Source organism: Myotis myotis, unplaced genomic scaffold, assembly GCF_014108235.1.
Source record: "Myotis myotis isolate mMyoMyo1 unplaced genomic scaffold, mMyoMyo1.p scaffold_m19_p_3, whole genome shotgun sequence".
Classification (NCBI taxonomy): domain Eukaryota; kingdom Metazoa; phylum Chordata; class Mammalia; order Chiroptera; family Vespertilionidae; genus Myotis; species Myotis myotis.
This window is the reverse complement of record NW_023416335.1, coordinates 145,126,763-145,151,135: the sequence shown is the minus strand read 5'-3', so window position 1 is coordinate 145,151,135 and position 24,373 is coordinate 145,126,763. Positions and strand designations below refer to the sequence as shown.

General features: G+C 41.1%; 1 protein-coding gene across 2 annotated transcripts in view; it reads left to right on the top strand.

Moving 5' to 3' along the window:
• The window catches only part of LGR5 (leucine rich repeat containing G protein-coupled receptor 5), a 145,492-nt gene that overhangs the window by 99,770 nt on the left and 21,349 nt on the right, over positions 1-24,373 (top strand). For both annotated transcript variants that reach the window (XM_036298873.1, XM_036298871.1), the window contains 9 exons: positions 782-997; positions 4,083-4,154; positions 7,231-7,299; positions 8,635-8,706; positions 12,553-12,624; positions 13,022-13,090; positions 13,231-13,302; positions 17,067-17,132; positions 18,070-18,141. In XM_036298873.1, coding sequence (XP_036154766.1) covers positions 782-997; positions 4,083-4,154; positions 7,231-7,299; positions 8,635-8,706; positions 12,553-12,624; positions 13,022-13,090; positions 13,231-13,302; positions 17,067-17,132; positions 18,070-18,141 — 780 coding nt within the window. The remainder of the gene's footprint in view (positions 1-781; positions 998-4,082; positions 4,155-7,230; positions 7,300-8,634; positions 8,707-12,552; positions 12,625-13,021; positions 13,091-13,230; positions 13,303-17,066; positions 17,133-18,069; positions 18,142-24,373) is intronic.

Sequence of the window (24,373 nt, the reverse complement as noted above, 5' to 3'; positions counted from 1 at the left end):
AGACATTGTCATTACAGCTGTTTGTGTTGGATTGGGGAAAATAAATGAATTGCACTCCCTCTGCTGGCTCTGAAGTTGCAACACCTCATTAACCAGATCTATATTTAGATGTCTTTTCCCATTTGAGAAAAAAAAAAAAAATGGTGTGTGGAAAAAAGGAAGCAAAAGCTGGGAATGTTGTTAATTTTATTATTCATTTAAAATGTCAGGAAAAACAAACATCTGCCCAGTGCCAATGGTTAGGGTGAGCAAGAAAGCCAGCAGTTTTTAGGCCTTCCAGCGCTGGAACAGCCTTTACAAATCACTCCGTTCCTTTCAAATACTGCAACAATCTTTTCCCAGAGCTTAATAAACAAACCAGTGGATTAGCATGCTCAGTATGTTCAAAACAGTCTGAGGGACAAACACAAAGGCATGTATTTGGCTTGGGGCAGGAGGGAGAGGAGAGGGTGTCTTTCACTTGGTGTCAGAAAGGAAAACTAAAAGATCCTCACCTGAATCTTTATACCTCTGGGAGGCCACTTCAGGCATGAAAGCATGCTACCCACAAGCCTGGAAGAGAACCAAGCACCATGGAATTTTACAGCCGAGGGGACCTAAGAAGCAATGGCTCTCCTCTTGAGTGAGAAAGAGAGTTTAGCAAGAGAGCAAAATGCTCCAGACATCCGAGGACCATGAGGGCCCCTGGCCCGTTTTATTCATGTTAATCAGCATACAGAGGGTTTTCTTGCAAGGCCCGGGCTCTGCTCTCTTCTCCATTCTTGCTTGCTCTCTTCCCCAGGCGGCTGGATGCCAACCACATCAGCTACGTCCCCCCCAGCTGTTTCAGTGGCCTGCATTCGCTGAGGCACCTGTGGCTGGATGACAACGCTCTGACGGAAATCCCTGTCCAGGCTTTCAGAAGTTTATCAGCACTGCAGGCCATGACCTTGGCCCTGAACAAAATACACCACATACCAGACTATGCCTTTGGAAACCTCTCCAGCTTGGTAGTTCTGTAAGTTCTATTGATTTTTTTTTTTTCTCTCTCCCTTTTAACAATTTCTAAATTCACTCTTCTAAGACCTTGACCTTAAAATGCTGGCCCGTCAAACCTTGAATAGGGACATTTTAAGGGTGGAAAACCCCCTGAATCCCTCCCCAAAATGACTCATAAGTGTTCTAATTGTATAAAAGAATGAAACAACATTTATGGAACACCTGCTAAGTGCCAAGTACTGTTGGGCATTCAAAGATAATAAAATATGACCTCTCCCCATTGTATATTGTACAAGTAACCACCACACTGTACAATTAGTAAAAATGCCATATTTCTGATAATAACTTATAATTCAGGTCAAATTGAAATATGCCATTCTTATCTATATATATAAAAGCATAAGCAACCGTTAGGACCGAATGACTGGAACAACTGGAACAACCAGCAGACCAGTTGCTATGACACACACTGACCACCAGGGGGCAGACGCTCAATGCAGGAGCTGCCCCCTGGTGGTCAGTGCACTCCCACAGCCAACCTCCCCCAGCCCCTCCCCCTGGCTGGCCAGCCCCCCAAATCAGCCCTGAGGGGGGTGCTGGCTGGCCCACCTCCTGGGGTCCCTACCCCCAGCCAGTCACCTCACCTCAATTGCTGGCCAGGCTGAGGACCCTACCCGTGCACAAATTCATGCACCGGGCCTCTAGTTATTTAATAAATATTCTTGGCATAGCTGGTTTGGCTTAATGGATAGAGCATCAGCCCATGGACTAAAGGGTATGGGTTCAATTCCAGTCAAGGACATGTATCTTAGTTGCAGGCTCAATCCCCAGCCCTGGTTGGGGCACATGTGGGAGGCAAACCAATAGATGTCTCTCTCACATGAATGTTTCTCTATATATATCTCTCCCCCTCCCTTCCACTCTCTCTAAAAATCAATGGGAAAATATCCTCAGGTGAGGATTAACAAATAAATAAATACTCCTGAATCCCTACCAAGGAAAGAGAAGCAAGAATGAACCTGAGAGTGAGCTATGCATGTCTATACCTCCCCACCCATAGGTCTAGGTTCCATTGTTTTAGTAAATCAAAATGACTCTCAAGTAATAGTTTGAAAAATAACCAGTCTTCTGTAAGAATGTAGAAATATGCCCCATGTATATAAAATATCAGTTGATGCTGATAGAGGAAAATAGCAGCTGCTTGCAAGGCTGTAAGATCAGTTCCTGAAAGAACCTGGACCAAGGTCTCTTCTGCACTATTTCTCCCTTCGCTTCTCACCCACCCACCCGCCCACCACTGCCTCCAATCATTCCACTTTACTTGACGGCATGTCTGTCTTTTGCATTGTATACTACTTTGAGAGCTCACCAGCTTTTTATTCATGTTTTTAGGTTCCCCTCAATCCCTTTCCCCATGTGTTGCATGTAGAAGATCCTCAATAAATATTACATATATCTCATATGAACCCAACGCATATATCCTATCTAATAATAGACAAAGATTGAAATTGACCATACCTTCGCTACACCTACCATTGGCTAATCAGAGCAATATGCAAATTAACCGCCAACAAAGATGGTGGTTAATTTGCATACGTAGGCGTGAAGCGGAGGAGCGAAGACTGAAGGCGGCTCCAGCCGGAGCAAAGGCCTGGGTCCCGGGTACCAGAGGAAAACCAGTGCCAGCAGCCAGGGGAAGGGAAGGCCTATTGCACGAATCTTTTCATGCAACAGGCCTCTACTATTAGAATAAGAACCTTAGCCTGAAAGAATAACAAATTCTGGGTGATATTAACATCTTTCTAAACTGAATTTTACTTACAAACATGGTGCTATGGACATGCCAGAAGCTGGGTAGGTGCTTTGTTTTCTCTTCCACTAGAACAGTGGTTTTCAACCTTTATCAGCTGCTGTCACACATAAACTAATTACTAAAATTTTGGGCCACACCAAAAATTGTATTTTTGCCAATCTGACCAAAAAAATGTATAATTTTCATTTACTCATACTGACGGCTATTGTTGTGTTTGCTATTGTCATTTTATTATTTGACAATCTAAATAAAAAGTCATTAGTGCCCCTGACTAAATAGTCAGGTATTGCATGTTTTAAAACTTCTTGCAGCACACCGGTTGAAAATCACTGCACTAGAGAGAATAGATTTACAGAGAGCCAGCTATTCTTTTTCACGCTGTCTTCCTTAAGCTCATTTTCCAAAATCTCTTTGGGACTTGATCCAGTTTTCAGTTATGTGCACAATTGCTCTCATTGGCCTTGACCTCACTGACTTACCATTGAACCAGTGGTGATAATTATACACACTAATAGTGCGTCAAGATAACTAATCTCCTTGGGCAGCCAAAATATATGATCATCATTTTCTGCAGTCAAGATTGCTGTTTTCTCTTACCCTGCGGCCCTACCCTGGGAATGTAGTCATCATAAGCCATCAGCTTCAACAAAAAATGTGCTGATACACCGGGACCTTTCCTCCACCCTCCATTTGTCAATGAGGGTCAGTATCTTTCTTATCTCCTACCTCCAAAAGCCATGCTAATTAACCCTTGTGGGAAAATATGCTGAACAACCACACTGAACAACCTGGATTTGTTTTTATCAATCATGTTGCTCATACCTGATATCTCAACCTAAAAGGTAAAATTGTGACTGCCTATTAAATTCTAGGGCAGCGGTTCTCAACCTGTGGGTCCCGACCCCTTTGGGGGTCGACAGGCCCTTTCACAGGGGTAGCCTAAGACCATCGGAAAATACATATATAATTACATATTGTTTACAGTAGCAAAATTACAGTTATGAAGTAGCAACGAAAATAATTTTATGGTTGGGGGTCACCACAACATGAGGAACTGTATTAAAGGGTCGCGGCATTAGGAATGTTGAGAACCACTGCCCTAAGGTATAAAATCATCTATGGCAAGAGTGAATGGAGCATATAACCTTTTTACAAAAGGTTAAACACAGCATTTCTTGTATGTAATTAGTGCATTCTTTAGTATAAGTCTCTTTGGATTTAAGCGATTGAAATGTGCCTAAGTTTCTATGTGCAGTGTGCCTTGCTGACTGTCTGTAATGTTCTCCTGCAGGCATCTCCATAACAATAGAATCCACTCTCTGGGAAAGAAATGCTTTGATGGGCTCCACAGCCTAGAGACTTTGTGAGTTAACCTTTTATTTGTTTCCCTTTTTTCAGTGTTTTCCTGAGTATTCTGAAGGAATCAAAACAGCCTTAAAGTCGAGATGGCTGTTTGGTTTGGTTAATTGCCTGAGCTTTACACAGATATTCACTGCGGCTTTATCTTACACACAAACACACACCTGGCAAAGCTAAACAAGATTTTATCTTGATCTAACAAGAGTGATAAATTAGTTAGAATCATTAGAAGCTAAAGGAGATGCTTTCCACTGAGCAGAGACGATGTGTTTGGGAATGAGAGATATCTGTAATCCTATCAACAATAAAAATACACTTTAAAAAGAAGAATAAATTCTATATTGTCCAGGATGCAAGACCAGGCTGCACTCTGAGATGAACAGGTGTCTCATTAGGAAACAGCAGAGTTCATGCTAAAAGCAAATCTAAAGACTAACAAGTTATGGTGGCTACCATGCATTGAGTATATATCCATGGTCAAATATGGCACTGGACATTTGTCACACTTTCAATTAATCCTACAACTATCCTATGAAAGCAGACATTACTCTCCCATCTTAGGCCCAGTGCTATTAAGGATTTTACCAACATTACAGTTATTCAATAGCATAACTGGGATTTGCTTCCTTCTGTAGTTCGACTTCAAAATCCACGTTCACTGCTACATTCTACTTCCAAAGAAGAAGTCAAAAATTTAGTTTTGCGTTGTTACCTGTAATGAAACTAGAGCCCGGCCAGCTGACCTGACCGTAGCCTAGAGTGTATCCCAAAGCCACTTGGAGAAGGGCTTCCTATGGGCCACACACCCTGGCTGAGCCCTTCCCTGTGGAGTGGGAGAGCCGTAGTGAGGACGGGGTGACAGGCAGAGCAGGTTCTGAGTGTGCCGGGGGAGGAGGGTGGTTCCAGCTGTGCCCCAACTCCAACCTTCATGTTTTTACTACTCAAGCACAAGAAACCACACAGGGCCACTGAATCGACGATGCTGGCTGTGACAGGACTGCAGAGGGGATACCCAGAGACCACCTCTGCTGTGGCCTTGGAGCCCTTTATTCATTTGCATACAGAGCTTAACAATTTGCACAGGATCAATTTAACTTCCAACCGGCTCTGCATCCCCCGATTTCCTTCCAGACCATCTATTGTTCGTGGTCTTCTTGAGGCCGATCAGCACTAACAGCTCCCCTTCCCGGGTTACTTAAGTCACTCTGTGTTTCCTCCTAGAAGGGAGGAATCGTCCTCATAAGGAGATGCCAAAGATGAACTTGTCCAGGCAGGACTTGGATGTCAACTCAGTGGCATAGGCAAACAGTTTCCATGGTGCTAGGAAAAATTAGAACTTCTTCCTTATCTACACAGATCTGGGTGGGGGATCTTAGCAATGGAAAGCACCTTCGGTCCTTTTCAACTCAACAGGAACAAAAACAAGATGCGCTCTGATGGCTATTTCCGTAAATAGTCTCCCTCCACCCCCTAACCCCTCATGTTTAGGTGAGGACCCAGGATTGCATATAAATACCATAGAATAAAACATTTTAGGAGAAACTCCTGCGAGTCTTATTGAACCCCCTCCCCTCCCCTTGCCCATAGCTGAGGATCAGTCAATTGGTTACTCCCAATGTCCTCCTTTCTCTCACTAGAAATCCAAGTAATTTATAAGGACCCAATACTTTTTTAATCAAAACAGAGCATCTGGAGAGATTTACAAACAGGAAGAAAATTTATGTCCACAAAAGACCCAAGTTTCCTGCCTGCAGGATAGCTTAACGATGGTTTGTGTCAGACAAGTAGGAATCTTGATTCATGTCTAACTCAGTTAAATTATCTCTCTCTTAAAATTAAATAGCAGTTCTTTTCCACAGAGGAAGATCTAACCACATCTGATTGCCCGACCAAAGGTTTTTCTGTGTCATCTGGGAAATCTGCCATTCCCAGAGACCAGGAGGCAATTACTTTTTCATACAAAGATGTAGCTATAAGGTGGAGTAAATCTATAAAGCTCCTCTGAGCAATGGAATTGAAAAGCCATTTGTGTCATAACAAATAGGGAAATTAATGATTTGAGATTGTTTGGCTATCCCATCTATGTGCATGAAAAATAATACAGAGCTTTGCCTCACAGACCAACGAAAACATCATGCTCCTGATCTGAATCACTATTTGTGTCCCTGAGAAAATTCTAGACCTAATGTGCTTCCTGAGAGGACCCTGCACATATAAACCTCTCCAGAAGCAGGTTGTCATGCGGACCTCAGGCTGTGAGGGGCACGGGCACTCCACAGGAGCCAGGGACAAAGCAGCTCTCCAAGAGGGCCTCTCAGGAGAGACTCTAAAAAGCAGGGGGAAGAAGAGAATGGAGGAGGGAACAAGAAAGGGCATGTGACTCAGGAGCCCAGAGTAGTGCCCGTACAATCTGGCAGCTGAGTGAGCTAGGCTCAGGTGAAGAGCCACATTAGCAAGCTTTTAACACTTGGCCGAGCATCCCTCCTACTTGGACACTGACACGGCTCTATGTGCCCTCCCTTTTTTGAAATGCCCCTGTGCCATTGAGACTTGACTCTTTGAAATGTCTCATGATCAATCTAATGGCCATTTTAATGCGGAGACTTGTGGAATGGTGGTGATCAGCACGCCAAACAAACCTCTCTCCGTGAAGAGAAGGAATGAGCCCTGGTTGGTGCTGCTCAGTGGAAGGAGCGTTAGCATGGGAACCTAAGGGGTCTCAGGTTTGATTCCAGTCAAGGGCATGTAATTGAGTTGTGGGTTCGCTCCCTGTCCTGGCTGGGGCACCTGTAGGAGGCAACCAATTGATGTGTCTCTCATGTCGATAACTCTCTCTCTCTCTCTCTCTCTCTCTCTCTCTGTCTCTCTCTCTCTCTCTCCCCCCCCCCCCCAATCCCTCCATTAGACTTCTCTGAAAAAGCAATAGAAAAAATATCCTCAGGTAAAGATTAAATAGAGAAGGAATGAGAATTTTCATCACTGACACTGGTCCATTGAAATAACATGTTAACTTTCCTAGTAAATGTAATATATATGAATCTGAAAATGAAAAACTAAAAATACTATTTACTTACTTTCAGAGATTTAAATTATAATAACCTTGATGAATTCCCCACTGCAATCAGGACACTATCCAACCTTAAAGAACTGTAAGTATTTAGGACAGATTTAATGGGAGATTCTATTCTTGGTTAATTTATTTTTTTTAAATGTGACTTATAGGAAAAATATCTTAATTCATCTAAATGACAGTTAAGTACACTTGAAATATACTGTAATTGATTCTATCATCAGCAAACATCAAATAATCTTTTAAAATCTATAATGGATTTCTAATATATGTATATTAGAAAAAATATATACGTATTTCTCTAATCCATACTTCTTTCCTAAGACATATTTCCCAAATATTTATACACGTTATAGATTTGTGCAGAACTGTAATGGAATTCAGTTATTTGCTGAGCATTTTGAAAAACATTTCTAGGTTGCATGGCCACCTAAAATAAAATGCATGTGCCTAGTGCAGTGCTAGATGCTTTCACATACATTATTTCATATTCTTTAAATACTTCATGACTCTTATTTAATTATGAAAAACACAATTTTACTAAAGTAGAGCTAACCTTCAGCTATTAGGTTGTATATATTCTTTTACATGCTATATTTAGTTTTTCACTGTACCTAAAAAAAACTATGTAAGCAATGTGCTAACACTTGGAAAGGAAAATAAGCCTAGAACCCATTTTCCTGGCAGAGAGAAATAAGACACACAGCTAAAGGAGGTAGACAGCAGGGCTTGTTTATTAAAAAAAAAAACAACAACCAGCCTTCAGGAGGTCCTGCCTTGGGAAAACCCACTGTGGCCTAACTGGGAAGTCATCGTTGTCGATGGCGAGGCAGACCAACCACTGCCACTCATCTCGTCCACTGGCCCGCAGGGGACCCAAAGACCTTCGACTGTGCCCCTCTGCCACTCAGACAACATTAGCATCAACAGATGAGGATCAATTCGTTGTTACAGACTCACCAAGCACCTTCCTTCAGCTCAGGAGATTCTGTTCTCATAAGGAGATTATTTAAATCTCCACCTCACTGCAGCTTAAGTCCATTTTCTCTTCTCCTAGTTTCAAATGGGGTCATGGCCTGTCTCCAAAGATGGTTCCCTCTGTCTCAAGTTGTTATACACAGTGCTCTATCAGATATTAACAGATGAATTTTCTTTAATAACACTAGATTATAAGTTTCCATAAAGCACACTTATTATTTTCAGATTCTTTATTTTTCTTTCAAGATGACAGCCTGTGATTTCTTTTTCTCCTAGAGAGTGAGGGCATGTAAGTTTCAAAATGCATAGAGGAATTTAACCTGAGCGTCTAGTTACTAACGGTGCTGGTAACTGCCATGGGGAGAGAAGGTGAGGACTAACAACTAAATTTATCCCACACAGTATTTCCTATAAATTTTTTTTCTTCTCTTTCTAGAGGATTTCACAGCAACAATATCAAGTCAATACCTGAGAAAGCATTTGTAGGCAACCCTTCTCTCATTACAATGTAAGTGGCCATGGTTTTTTTTATTTTTCCATCCTGAAATAGAGCATGCATTGCTTTTTTAAATATAATACAATAAATGGTCTATATGTGCCCAAGTTTTTTCTCAGTCAATGTAAGACTTAATACAGAGAAATATGTAGAGAGATGTTTTGCCAGGTTTTAGCTAAATGCTGAAATAATATAAAAGGTTTGTTTTTCTAAGACCTTCAATATGCATTGCATTATGCTTCATATCTTCAGATGCCTTTTCTCACTTCGCAATAATCCTGTGAAATGCTTTGCTTCTCTCTATTTTATAAGGAATAAAACTGATTTTTAAAATGAATCCAAGTGTACTAGAAATGAAAATTGTTATATACAAACTAGAGGCCCGGTGCATGAAATTGATGCACGGGGGGTGGGAGTGCGGGGGTTCCCTCAGCCCAGCCTGCACCCTCTCCAATCCAGGACCCCTCGGGGGATGTCCGACTTCCCTCTCACAATCCAGGAACGCTGGCTCCTAACTGCTCACCTGCCTGCCTGCCTGATTGCCCCCAACTGCCCTCCCTGCCAGCCTGCCCCCCCTGCTGGCCTGGTGGCCCCAACTGCCCCCCCTGCCAGCCTGGTCACCCCTAACTGCCCCCCCCACAGGCCTAGTCGCCCCTCGCAGCCTGCTGCTCAGTTGTTTAGTCGTCCCTCACTAACCCCCCTGCCGGCCTGGTCACCCCATGCAGCCTGCTTGTTCGGTCATTTGGTTATCTCTCACTAACTTCCCTGCCAGCCTTGTCGCCCCATGCAGCCTACTGGTTTGTTACTGTTACTGTGATGGCATCCTGGACAATTTGCATATTCCTCTATTAGATAGAAGTCCTTAACAACAATAAACTCCAGCCTAAGTTGATGGTGGAGAATGAGAATACTGTTTTATGCTGTCTGTATATATCCACTGATTGTCAAGCCAACCATGAAGTCACATTTATACAATTACAAGCTAAGTTGTAATTCTAGAAATATACATATGTTTTAGAAAGGTGTATATGAGGATTTAGGTACCATAAAAGCACAAAATACTTACAGCTTTAACAAATAATTAATTCTACGTTTCACATTTAGCACAGACATAAGATTGATCATTTGTAGATATACAAGAAGATGAAAATATGTTAGTATTGGGCTGGCTCTTAGTTAAAAGATACCTGGCAGATTTGGGATATAGGATTGGACTGAGGTCATGGGTGAAGGTGAAACCAAAATGTGGTGTTCGGAGTCCAAGTTCGTTGTCTCACAGAACCAAAGAATGGATTCACGGTCAAAAACAATTAGCGGAGGCAAAGTTCATTGAGGGATAGACGGACTTCCTGCCGCAGGGAGCAGCAAGAAGGGGACCCAAAGCAGGTTACTGGTGAAGCTTCTTTGTCTCAGGTTCCGAAGTCCCATGCCCCTTAAACGGGTCCTGGAAAAGGTGCAGCTGGTGTTCCAAAAGCAGGCCAGTGTCCAGAGCTTCTGTTCCATGTTGCAGCTGGGTGTAGCTCAGCATCCAAGCTAACTAAAGTCCATCAGTCCATGTGTGCAGTCCCGTATGGCCACAAGCCACATGGGCGCAGGGGAGTATATCCCCTGTGATAGGAGCCCAGTGCGCCCGAGAGAGAGAGAAGAGAGTGTGTGCTTCTTTGTCCAGGGGTAAATTCATGCTTGCTAGTTCCTGATTGGTCCTTTCAAAAAATTCTGCCTTAGCAACATCCTTGGGATTGATTATACACCTCACTGCCTTGTGATTGGCTATCTGCAAGTTGCCTGTCTTAGTAGCGTCTACACATTTTAAAGCTCAGGTCTCCCTCACACACCCTTCTTTCCCCACCTTGCTGGGTTCCCCGGTTCTAGGTCCTTTTGTTTTTTCTGAGGTGCGGCCAGCAAGCTGTATCCTGTTCACATCTGCAAGGTCCTGTTATTCTAGGACTTCCCACTCTCCCCCCTCTCCCCACATCCCGTCCCAAGGTCCCGTCCCTGACTGCCTAGCCCTCCTGTCTCCTCAAGGCATCTTGAATTTGGAGGAAGAGAGTAAGGACAACTGTTGAACATGACTCTAGGGGCACTTCTTGGCAAAAATCCATCCTGTGCCAACTTGATTGAGAGGCATTCTGGGACTGCATACCATTTGTCACAAATGAGCTGGAGTCCCAATTAGCCCTGACAACTAAGAAAAAAAATACCATTCATCATTCCTGAAATGTTCTGACAGTATGTTGGAAAACTAAGGGTTTTAAAGTTTATTGCCAATAAACATTAGCCCTCATTAGAGAGTATTTACATAGTTAAGAGGTTGGCAACTTGCATTGCTTTTGCTTCTTTTTCCTAGCAGCTGCAGGACTGGGTATGTGTTTTTTAATCACTCTCTTGATATGCTGATACCACTTAAAGGGGACTAACAGTCCCCCAAATTATTAGTGCTCCTATCCAATGCTTGATGTTGACTTAATCCCTCCTCTCCTTGCTTCTGCTTCTGTTTCCATCTCTTGTCATTGCCATCCCCACCCACGACCCTTCCCGGATTCCCACTTTCTGTGAAAGCAAAGGCTTCCTGTATCTATTGGCTACTCAGGCCTTATTTCTACCTCTGCAGTCCTATCCTATGCCTAACTTCCCATCCAGCTGCCCATCAGCCTCTCTGCTAGCAATTACCTCTAGATGTGCATCAGTCTAAGGCTCATCTCCCTGCCTACCCCACTGGTAGGGTCATCTCTCTTGAAACACAGCACCCATATTGTCACTCTCTTGCTGTGAAACATGCAGAAACTCGGGATTTTCTATTTACATTAAATGCACACTCCTTACCCTGGCTTTCACAGCCTTCCACGTGGCTCGGGCCAACACTTCTGATCAGTTCCCCAAAGCTCTACTCAATTACCCTACACATAGTCCAGACCAACTCAGCTAAATTCATAAAATGAACTTTCCCTTGTTTCCTTTGTTCCTATGATGCTATCTCTTCACTATACTTACTGAAATTTTGTTTTCCCAGGTTTATTTCAAGTGACATTTCCATGAAATTTTTCCTGATCTCATGAGGGAACTCCCGTCTGAGAACCCTATAGCTCCTTATTTGTGTCAGTGATAATTCTGCCTAGGTATACAAGCGTGTGTATCATATCTGCCCAGGGTACACATATATGAATAAATAAGCACATAGTGCAGATAAAGGATAATATAGTATTATGAGGCAAATTCCATTTTTTAGTCCCTTTTATGTTATGATAAGATTTGACCAGAGGATAGACTCTTCATGTAACATATAAAACTTCACCTTTATTTAATTAATGCTACGCTTGCCAACACCCTGAATTACCTTTCTGCCACTCACTAGAGTCCACAGATGTTGGAGGCACAGGGAAATTTTTAAGTAATAACAACAGTCAGTTCACTTGCTTTTCTCCTTAGTAGCTATCATTCATATCTGCTGTCAGAAATTTTCTATCTTAAATAGTATGGATTTCTTACCAAAAGTCTCATCATATGAATTAAAACACTTTTGAGGTTGCCTGAAACCACGTGATTGGGAATGTTATATAATACTAGAGGTCTGGTGCACGATTCATGCACTGGTGGGGTCCCTCAGCCTGACCTGCACCCTCACGCAATCAAGGACCCCCCGGGGGATGTCTGCTTTGAGCATCTGCCCCCTGGTGGTCAGTGCCCATCATAGTGGCCGGTCAAACGGTTGTTCGGTCGTTTGGTCATTCAGTTGCTTAGGCTTTTATATATAGAGATAGTATAATCGAAATTACATAAAAACATTGAGTGTACTGGTTGAAATTTGCCATTCAAGTTTTATACTAAGACATTGGTGCTTGGATTTTTTTTTTTTTCCAGACATTTCTATGATAACCCGATCCAGCTTGTTGGAAGATCCGCTTTTCAGCATTTACCTGAACTAAGAACACTGTAAGTTTTTCTCTGACATATCACTTTCCCCTTGTAGGGTTGCTGTAAAAACCAAATGTATATTATAAGTTGAAGTGCTTTGAAAATTGGAATAAAAATTACCCATTTTTGCCTGGCCAGCATGGCTCAGTGGTTGACCATTGACCTATAAGCCAAGAGGTCACGGTTCGATTCACGGTCAGGTCATATGCCCAAGTTGCGGGCTCAATCCCCAAGGTGGGGCATGCAGGAGGCAGCTGATCAATGCTTTCTCTCATCATTGATGTTTCTATCTCTCTCCCTCTCCTTTCCTCTTTGAAATCAATAAAAATATATATGTTAAAAAGATATATTTAAAAATTTTTTAATTATCCATTTTTATCTTCTCCCAATAATTCTCATGTATCCCTCCTTCTAGGACTTTGAACGGTGCCTCACAAATCACTGAGTTTCCTGATTTGAGTGGAACCGGGAGCCTGGAGAGCCTGTGAGTACTTGAGAAGGCTCTTGACTTTGACCAGAACAGGCACTGCTTTTAAAGCCCAACCAGTCTGAATGCCAATGAATCAAAATATGTCCGTGTGATGCCTGAATAAAAGAGCTATGTCTGGTTTTGTGTTTCAACAGGACTTTAACTGGAGCACAGATCTCATCTCTTCCTCAAACCGTGTGTGATCAGTTACCTAATCTCCAAATGCTGTGCGTATCAGTAAGGCAATAACGCTCTGTGAACAGGCAGCTGCCATCTAGGGGTGAAGTGGCAGACATTATTTCAAAAATCCTTTAAAGGGGGAGAAAGTTCTTTCCTTGCTCTTCTCCAGGAGGTCAGGCCTCCTTTGCCCGCTGTGGGCCAGGGAAGCGGCTCTCTGACGGGACCCTGGTAATGATGGCAGTACACTGTGTTTCCAAACCCCAAACGTCTCCCACTGGAGTCCAACTGGCACACATTTCCTTTAAGAAAATGGATATGAACAAGCCCAAATAACTTCCTTTCCCCCTCTAAAGGCTTTTCAGAGCAGAAAAAAATAGATTAAAACCCCACTATGGATGCCAAAATAAAAAATTAAGCTACCGGATGCACACAGGCCTTGATAAAGGCAACCAAACGTTCTTCCGGTATAGCTGTGGGTGCCATGTTCTAATGTTTCCTCTCATGGTTAAACTGTTTGCATATGTTATTTCTGTTGGCTTGGCGCTGTTTGCTCTGCCTTTCTTATGTTTTATGAAAAGTCGTTTATAGGAACTTGAAGAGCTTTGTTTTGACCTTCCATTCTCAGCCTTCTCCCTCAAATCCCACTCAACCCTATTATCGTCCTCTCAAGCATTGTTGGGACTTAGTGAAAGGGCCCTTCATCTTTTGCCATGGTTCTGTTCTCACGCAGTAGACATCTGCGGCCATTGAATGCCTGTAATTCCACCATAGGCTTTGCCTAGTAGCAGCGCTACAAGCAGCACTACAGATGTTAAGTGGAGGAATGGAAATGTCTGCCGTGGTGGTTCTGCCTTCCCCCATTCCCAGCCTGCATGTCACTCCAGGCCACAGTTGCTCAATGTATGGAGTTGCAATAACACCATGTGATAGCCTTGGAGTCGGGCATTTATGTTTGAAGGAAAGGGCCAGAGCTGATCTCCACTTATTCACCCCACATTGCCCTAGAGAGATACAAGTGAGAAAACTGAGAATTAGGAAACTTAAGTACAAGAAAGTAGCAGAGTCCAAATTTTAAACACAAGCAGTTTCATTGAATAACTAGGCAAAAGTGTATGCACAGTAGGTGGTGGAAATCATGGAGCCATCTTAGAATTCTCCCTACCACCTACAGAATAGGTATAATTATCCTCATTTCTTGAGGAAACTGGATCAATACCATGACAACAATTTCACATCCTATAATTAATAAGTTGGGAGCCAGTATTTAAATTTCATCTGTTGCCTGGCTGGTGTTGCTCAGTGGTTGAGCGTTGACCTCTGAATCAGGAGGTCACAGTTCCATTCTGGGCCAGGCCACATGCCCGGGTTGCAGGCTCAATCCCCAGTAGGGGGCGTGCAGGAGGGACCAGATCAATGATTCTCTCTCATCGTTGATGTTTCTATTTTTCCCGCTCCCTTCTTCTTTGAAATCAATAAAAATATATTTTAAAATATTAATAATAATAAAAATGATAATAATAAATTGCATCTGTCTCCACTATATCACACAGTAAATAGTAAACAACCCAGGTCTAGAACTGCATAAATGGAGGCTGACTGACAAATTGGTTATGCACAAAGACTCTGGGGTCTGTTTTTCTGGTTCAAGTCCAGTCTGTCTCTATACCAGCACGGTATCTTGAACAACTTGTTTATTCCTTCTCAGTTCTGTTTCCTAATCTATAAAGTAGAGGTGTAATTACTTTCTTCAGAGGATCATCATGAGGATTAAATACCAGCCCCGGGAATATTGCAAACTCTCAGGCAGTGTTAACTCATCATCTTGTTTCTCATTTCCATTATTCTTTCCTCAAGCTGAAACTAGAAAGGCTTGAAAATACACAAATACCTTAATAGCAGTATCTTGCCATTTTCAAAGCACTTCAACCTACAATATTGATTTGTTCTTCCCAACAACTCTGCAATATCAGCAAAGCAGGCATCTTCTCACTTAAGGGGAGAACTGAGAAAGATATCAATGCTTTGGCCAGTGTATCAACCAAGTAGAATGAGTTGAAGTTGAGAACAGAATTCAGAGTCCTGACCTCTACTACAGTCAACTTTAGGTTCTAGAAGCAGAGGTTTGAGAGCAACCCCCTTAGGCTGAATCATCCATGGGTCCTTGTTACATGAGGAAATTTAACTGCACTTGGGTGGTTTTTGTTGTTGTTGTTTTTTTTAATATATTTTATTGATTTTTTACAGAGAGGAAGGGAGAGAGAGATAGAGAGTCAGAAACATCGATGAGAGAGAAACATCGATCAGCTGCCTCCTGCACATCTCCCACTGGGGATATGCCTGCAACCCAGGTACATGCCCTTGACCGGAATCGAACCTGGGACCTTTCAGTCCGCAGGCCGACGCTCTATCCACTGAGCCAAACCGGTTTCGGCAGGTGGTTTTGCCCCCAACTTGTTTCACCTCCAAGGGAATTACTTGGTTATGTGTGGCTTTCCCTACTTAGTAGCTGGTGATCTTAAGCAAGTCATTTCACATTGTTTGGGGATCATCAGTGTCTCCCTCATAGAGTGACCACAGGATTAAAAGAAAAAGTTCAGGTAGAGCTGTAAACATGGTAGCTACATGTAAGAAATGCTTGGTCAATGTTAACCATGAAAATCATTAGGTAGAAGTTAGGTAGGAGGTGAGACTGTGTCTTTTATGTAGAAGAGGATTTTATGCACCCTCTACTAAGAGGTACACAGGAAGGATTTGTCCCCTTGAAGTCTGTGAAGATTAGTGAACCAAATTACTATCAGCTTTGATAACACGTGTGTCCATTTTATTTCACTCACTTTTCAAAATTACATACCCTACTGTTAGTCAGGTATACTTGTGTATAGGTGGGAAGTATGGTTTTGCTATTTTGTTTTTGATTCAGGTTGATCTTTGAAACCTCTACTATAAACTACAAATTTGTGTTTGCAAACAGCTTTATCTGAACGATTTATGTGTAGGAAATGAATTGTATTTCTATATAAATTACATTTATCCAATAAACGTAGAATAAAGTGATCAATTAAAGAATAAAATAACTTAAGAGCCTCTTAGTTTTAGTTGCATAGTGGGGCTCTAGGTTTAAGAATTAAAATCAGGCATAAAAAAGTGTTAGCTGATTAGCTGATAACTTCTAAAATATGAGACAAAATTTTTTACATATATATCTATGTTACTTTATCTACCAGATTTCTTTTTCTAAGCTTTCTGCAAATTACCATGGCTTGTTTTAGATTAGTTATATTTTACTCTAAATATATCCAGATGGTTTTGTTATTCTGTAATTTGTTGAGTTTTGGCTGAAGACTTTCTTAGATTTCCACCCCTCCCTTTCTCGTAGTGATTGATTTCCAAGTTAATGCTATGTTTTGAATTGTTGTTGGGGTTTTATTTTAGTTAATTAGAAAAGAACCAACAGTGATTCTTTTAGCTGTAGATAGCAGCTCTTAGAAACAGAGGCACAATTATTTAATTTGATTTGTACTCATTTCAGTAAGATAATAGCTAGAACATTGTAGATCATCACTAACAAAATATAAATATATTCATTAAGTAAATTATTTAAGTCAATTAAAGAAGTATAACAGTTACATTTTAGTAAACATTTGAATCTTCTGCTTAATCCAATAATGGTGGCTACCTGCTCCATGTCAGACTGGAGAAATGTTCAGTGTCGGCCTTTAGGAGATATATCATCTCAAAGGGGAAAGGGGAACGTTTCCTTACAATGAATATGTAACAGATTTTTTTCCCTTTTCTACCTTCTGTTTTTCAGAGATCTATCTTACAACCTGTTGGAGGATTTACCCAGTTTTTCAGTCTGCCAAAAGCTTCAGAAAATGTATGTCTATAGAGTCTCTAAGTCACCTAGCCAAAAATAAGAACCCAAACTCACATACCCAGGACTCATTGATTTGCTTGGGTCACTGGAGAGACATTTCATGTGTGTTCCCTTCTTACACACACAACATGACTGTATGAGATAGCTATAAAGTTTGGAAATACAGATAATACTATTTTACCATGCATTGTATGGTAAGTAAACTATTATTTCCTTCCCCCTCCCTCCCCTGCCCCCATGAACTTGATGTAATAATGAAGTCCGTTTGTTTGAGCTTTGGCATTTTGCTAAACTTACATATCCAATAAGTGGTATGTGTTTTTTTTTAATATGGGGGACTTGAGTTTGTTGGTATGTTTGTTTCACAATAGTCAGCTTTAGGGTAGGTGCCGTATTTGTCATATTTGAGGTGCCACTGGTGCTACTTACACATGAAACATTTTAGAAGTCCTTTCTTAAAATTGCCACCTCCATAAAACATCAGCCTATTGCTTTATACTCATACTTTGGTTTTGATCAAAATAATATTAACCATCTATCCTTTCCCACTTAATTTTCCTCTGAAAGCCTTTGGAAAATTAAGGGAGAAAGAAATAATCTATGTTTGAAAGGCAGATTTGAAACTCCTGAAGACCCTAAAATACAAGAAAGGCTCAGAAGGCAGAGCCAGGAGAGGCATTCTCAAAGTATCTAAATGAAGATGGCATTTGGGATATAGTTTTATGTTCACCCAAAAGAACTAGCTGCTTTGAAAGAGAGACAAACAATACTTCTTTAAGTGTATAAATTACAATGTTCTTTTTTAACCAAAAAAAAAATTTTTAAGTCACTTGATAGTCAATTTCATGTGTTTCTTGATTGAGGGCAGGTATTCCCTCTGTAAATGTTCTCAGAAGACTAGTCTTTGAAATCAATCTTTGGACCTCTGTCATTTCAGAGACCTGCGACATAACGAAATCTATGAAATTAAGGTTGACACTTTCCAGCAGTTGCTTAGCCTCCGATCTCTGTGAGTATTGCCTCCCAGCACCTTCCCCATCATAGAGCACTTTCTTTCTTTCTTTCTTGGGTCTTTCTTTAATAATTTATTTTCCCTTTATATGCATATTGTGGGCATATATTTGCTATGAAAAGGCAAATATTTTGCTAGTCATCATTTCCAGAATTCAAAAGTTGTAAATTTGCAATCTGCTTTCTGCCAGTCAGCAGATCTGAAACTTTGGTAAAGAGGAAGGAGGCCGCTCTGTGAATAACTGACAAAATGTGTTTCTGTTTATGGCCTGGAATTGTCAGGGATTGTTTTGTATACAAAGATGAAATGACCACACAATTCTTCCTGCCCATTTATTCTTTGGTAGTTAAACAGTTTTTCTTTCTTTTTTTTTTTAATTATATTTTTATTTTGCAATTACAGTCGACATACATTATTATATTAGTTTCAAGTGTACACCCCAGTAGGTAGACATTAGACAACTTACTAAGTGATTATCCTGATAAATGTCATACCCCTCTGACACCATACATACTTATTACAATATTATTGACTATATTATATTCCCTGTGCTGTACTTTACTCACATGGCTATTCTGTAACAACCAATTTGTACTTAAGTCCTTCACCTTTTTCAACCACTCTCTCAAGAGCCTGCCCATCGAGCAACTGTCAAAATGTTCTTGTATCTATGAGTCCTTTTCTGTTCTGTTTGTTCATTTATTTTGTTTTTAAGATTCAATTGTTGATAGATATGTATTTATTGCCATTTTATTGTTCATATTCTTTATTGGTTTTTCTTCTTCTTAAAAAAGACCCTTTAACATTTCATGTAATATTGGTTTGGTGGTGATGAACTGTAGCTTTTTCCTGCCTGGGAAGCTCTTTATCTGTCCTTCGATTCTAAATGATAGCTTTGCTAGGTAGAGTAATCTTGGGTGTAGGTCCTTGCTTTTTTCATCACTTTGAATATTTCTTGCCACACCCTTCTAGCCTGCAAAGTTTCTGTTGAGAAACCAGCTGACAGTCGTATGGGTGCTCCCTTGTAAGTTACTACTTTTCTCTTGCTGCTTTTAAGATTCTCTCTTTGTTTTTAACCTTTGGCATTTTAATTATGATGTGTCTTGTTGTGGGCCTCTTTTTTTATTTAAATAAATTTTTCTCTTTCTTTTTTTAATTCTTTATTGTTTGAAATATTACATATAGTATTACATATGTCTTCTTTTTCCTCCATTGAGCTCTCCTCAGCCACCCCCAACCCCAGCACATGCCCTCACCCCCTTAGTGTCTGTGTCCATTGGTTATGTTTATATGCATGCATACAAGTCCTTCGGTTGATCTTTTACCCACCCTCCTCCCCTGCCTTCCCTCTGAAGTTTGACAGTTTGTTTGATGCTTCTCTGTCTCTGGATCTATTGATGTCCATCAGTTTATGTTGTTCATTATAATCCGGTGTGGGCCTCTTTGGGTTCATTTTATTTGGGACTTTACACTTCCTGGACATGTATGTCTATTTCATTCACCAAGTTGGGGAAGTTTTTTGCCATTATTTTTTCAAATAGGTATTCAAGTTCTTTCTCTCTCTATTCTCCTTCCAGCACTCTCATGATACAAATGTTGTTTTGCTTGAAGCTGTCCCAGAGTCTCCTATACAATCTTCACTTTTTAAATTCTTTTTTCTTTTCACTGTACTGATTGGGTATTTTTTGCTTCTTTATATTTCAAATCACTGATTTGATTCTCAGTTTCATCTACACTGCTGTTGAGTGCCTATGAATTATTTTTCATTTTAGTTAGTGTATCCTTCATTTATCACTGATTCTTTTTTTATAGTTTCTTTCTTATAGTCCTTTTTATGCTGTTGAATTCTCCTAAATTCCTTGACGTTTTCACCAAGCTCCTTGAGCATCCTTATAACTGTTGTTTTGAACTCTGTATGTGGTAGTTTGCTTGACTCCATTTCATTTAGTTCTTTTTTTTTTTTTTTTTTTTTTTTTTTTTGTGATTGCTCTTTCATTTGGCACCTGTTTCTTTGTCTCCACATTTTGTCTGCTTTCCTGTGTCTGTTTCTGTTCATTGTGTAGAGCTGATACATCTCCTGGAATTGGTAGAGTGGTTTTGTGTAGTAGATGTCCTGTAGGGCCCAGTGGCACAGCCTTCCTCATCACCTGGGCTGGCCACTCAGGGCGCACACCTGTGTAGGCTGTGTGTACTGACCTGTTGTAGTTGAGCCTTGATTGCTGTTGGAGCCACTGGGAGGGATTGACCCCAGGCTGATCAACTTCAAGGGTCAGCAGCGACTACAGTGGATACGTTTCTATACAGGATTCTATCCTACAGAGCAGGGTAGAAGCAGAAAAGTAACATGATTCCATTTCTACTCAAGACTCTCTTTGAAGAATGAGATGAATGGGTAGAGACTGATGGTGAAAAGATTGTTTAGGAGGATGATATGATATCCAAGTGAATGATTCCATGGGCCTGTGGTAGAAGAGTAGATGAAATGGAACTGGCAGAGTTTAGTGAGTGACTGGAGGTGAGGTCTAAGGGGCAGGAGGAATTCAGGGGACTCGGACACGCGGCCTTTAGAGTCTGTGTCACATTCTTTTGGCATCTTTGAGAGGCAGTTGGGTAGTGGAGTGCTAAATTGCATTGTATATAAATAGAGGATAGTGCGTTAAGTTGGTGCTTATATAGTATAAAGAAAAATCGCAAAACAGATATATAAAGGAGAACTTGGTGAGGGTTATTGTCTAAGCCATGAAATTGGAATGATTGACTTTTTTTCCCATTTTTACACTTTCATATACTCTCTGGTGAGATAATTATGTGACCCAATCTAACTCAACTTTAACAAAATAACCACTGTAATAAATTAAATCAGCTTTTGTTTGGGGATGGAGAGATACCTCTATTTTAATATATCTTTCCCCAGGGACCTTCAGAAGTGGACCCAATTTTCAGTTTCCTATCTTCCCTCTTTAGGTTTCCCAGGAGCCTTGGCATGGTTAGAATTCCAGCCTTGACTTGTGTCTTGTTAACTATGTGGCGTTTTGAGCTCCAGAGTCTTTATCAGTAACTTGAGTGGAATGTAGAAATGAATGTGAAAGCTCAGGGAAAGCTGAAAATCACATGTGAACTAGGCATTATTAGTATTTGGGGCGGGGGGGGGGGGGGGAGGGGACGGGGGATGTCATCAGATTGGAAGCCATGGAAATAATAATAAGATCAGAAAGCTCTGGATATGGAAAGATAATGATGATATTCTATTAAAAGCTGATTGAGACCATAAAAACCTAAATTGTGATTTAGTTAGGTAGTTTGACATTTATTCATCCATTTACTTATTTAACAAATAATTACCGAATATCTTAAATGGGCATGGAGCTCTGCTGGATGCTGGGGGTTAGAGAGCAAATATGCACACAATCTTTGTCCTTGTACAGTTTAGTGAGTGATAAAAAATAATCAAAGAATCAAACTAATAAGTGTAAATTCATAACAATGATAGATACTTTGAAGGAACAGACTATATTATTATAAGAGTACATAAGAAAGGATTGGAGTGTTTGACCTGTTGAACAAGATCAGGGTCAAGGAAGTGGGTGGTTGCTGTTGAACTTAAAGTATAGGAATTAGCAAGATACATAGAAGAGGAAGTAAGAGTATTCCAGGCCAAAGGATGACCATCTGCAAAAGTCCTAAGGCAGAGGAAGAATGACATGTTCAAAGACCTTAAAGAAGTGTAGAATATCAAGAAGGCAGGGTGCAAAGAGAACATGGGACATCAGATGAGGCTGAGAGACATGTAGGGTCCCGACAATGTGGCCATGGTAAAACTTCTGGCCTTCATCCCAAGGACAGTGGGGAAGCCATTGAAGGGCAATGATATAATAATGAGGATACTATATCTCAGCGATCAGGTGATATTTGGGCAGAGTTGGTCTTCATCATGCTTCAGATCAGCAAGTTGAATCCTCTATTTTCTATCATTATGTTTACAAAAAAGACTAACTTAATGTAAACTTTTCAATACAAAGAAGAAAATCTAAGTTTATGTCTAGAAGTGCGTTAACAAAATGACACTGTATATCATTCCAGGTAGCATTTTAAAAAATCATCAGGCTATGTCCATTTACTCAGTCAACAATGGTGGCTATTTTGCAGAAGTCATTAGGATAAAAATGAGCCAAATTTGGCTTTGAGTTACACCCACTAAATATTCATTTAAAAAATATATTGGCAAATCGAAGCAATTAAATTCCTACCTCAATTGAGAAGATAAATTTCAGTAAAATCCTAAAAGAACAAAAGAGAAAGCCTTATAGGTATCTAGAGAATATGTTTTGTGCAGTAGGGCCAGGAAAAGCAAAGGCCTGAGGTAGGAGTAGGCACAGGTGTTCAAGGAGCAGCAAGAAGGCCAGTGTGGCTGGAGCAGAGTACGTGAGCGGAAAACAGGCAGGAAATGTAGGAAGAAAGATAAGTGGGGAAGATGTAACAAACCTCCTAGGATATCTGAGGAATTTGACATTGACTCTGAGATAAGAGAACAGCAGAGGGTTTTGGACAGAGAAATAATATCATCTGACTTTTATTTTAATAGGCTCCCTCTGGCAGCTGTGTTGAAAATAGATGGAAGAGAGACAAGGTTGAAAGCAGAGAGATAGTTAGGAGGCCATTCCAATGGTCTGGGCAGGGAATGAGCAGGACCTGGGCCATGGTAGAAGCAGTGAAGGTGAGAAATGGCCTCAGGCTTTGCTGATGAATTGAATGAATCAAGGATGTCTTCATGGTTTTTGTTCTGAAAACTAGAAGCATATAATGACTATTTCTGAAAGAGGGAAGACTGTGGGAGAGAAACCTCAATTTTGAACATGTTGAGTTTGAAATGTCTGCTAGTCTCCACTGTGGAAAACTTTTTTAAAACTAAATATTGCCTGTCTCTCTTAACAAAAAAACAAAAAAAAAAAAAACTGATTGCTATACTGTTAACAAAGAGTCTGCCTCTTTCCTTGGTCTTAGCAAAATTCTGACCATGCAGTCAGATTAAGTCATTCTCCTACTCAAAACTATCGGATGGCTTTCCACTGAATTTAGAATAAAATCTAATTCCTAATCTCCAAGACCCTTCCATGCATCTTACCTGCCCAACTTACCTGATAACATCCTCCTCTTCGTTCATTATACTTCTATAGGGGCCTTATTTCTGTGTCTTGCACGTGCCAAGATCATTTTTGTCTTAGGGACCTGCTGTTTGCTGTTGCCTCTTTCTGGAGTACTCTCCCCGCTTTGTTTCCTATGTACCAGAGACTGGGTGTGATCATTCAGATTTCAGCCTGGGTGTTATCCCCTCAGAAAGTTCTTTTGTGCCCTAGCTGGTTTTGCTCAGTGGATAGAGCGTTGGCCTGTGGACTAAAGGGTCCCAAGTTCGATTCCAGTCAAGGGCACATGCTTGGGTTGCGGGCTCGGTCCCCAGTAGCGGGCATGCAGGAGGCAGCCAATCAATGATTCTCTTTCATCATTGATGTTTCTATCTCTCTCTCCCTCTCCCTTCATCTCTGAAATCAATAAAACATATATTTTTTTAAAAAGGTTCTTTTGTAATTGTTATCATTATCTTCATAGTCCTCTCATCATATGAAATCATTCATCCATTTATTTACACATTCACTTATTGTGTCCCTGCTCCCTCCCCAACAAGGTATCTTATCTGACCAGTTTGTCACTGTATTCTCAGCATTTAATACAGTGTCTGGCACACTTTAGGCACTTAGTAAATATTTGTTAAATAATTGAATAGAGGTAGGAGGAAAAGGGTGAGCTGAGAAGGGAAACCCTATTCTGTCTTATAATCAAATACTAGAAGCCCAGTGCACGGGATTTGTGCACTGGTGGGGGGCATGGCCTGCAGGGACCAGCCTGCTGTGGGAGCACCTCTCATCCTGGTCAGCCAAGTGGCTGTGGACCCGCTCTCTGAGCAGCTGCTCACTGGTCCAGCATCTTCTGTGGAGCCGGAGCACTCACCTCTCCAGGGGACCTGGTTGGGGCCAGGCCCCAAGACAATAGCACTGAGAGGCAGGGGAGTAGGCCTCAGTCCCACAGCAACCACAAACCCGCCTTCCAGCCTCCAGGTTCAGCTCTGAGAGCCTAGCAGCAGCTCTGCACAGCCTGTGGGTGTCTAGAGGAGGCAGCAGGGAGCAAGAAGGAGGAGCTTGGGGCAAGGAGGCAATGTTCGCAGCCCGAGTTCCTG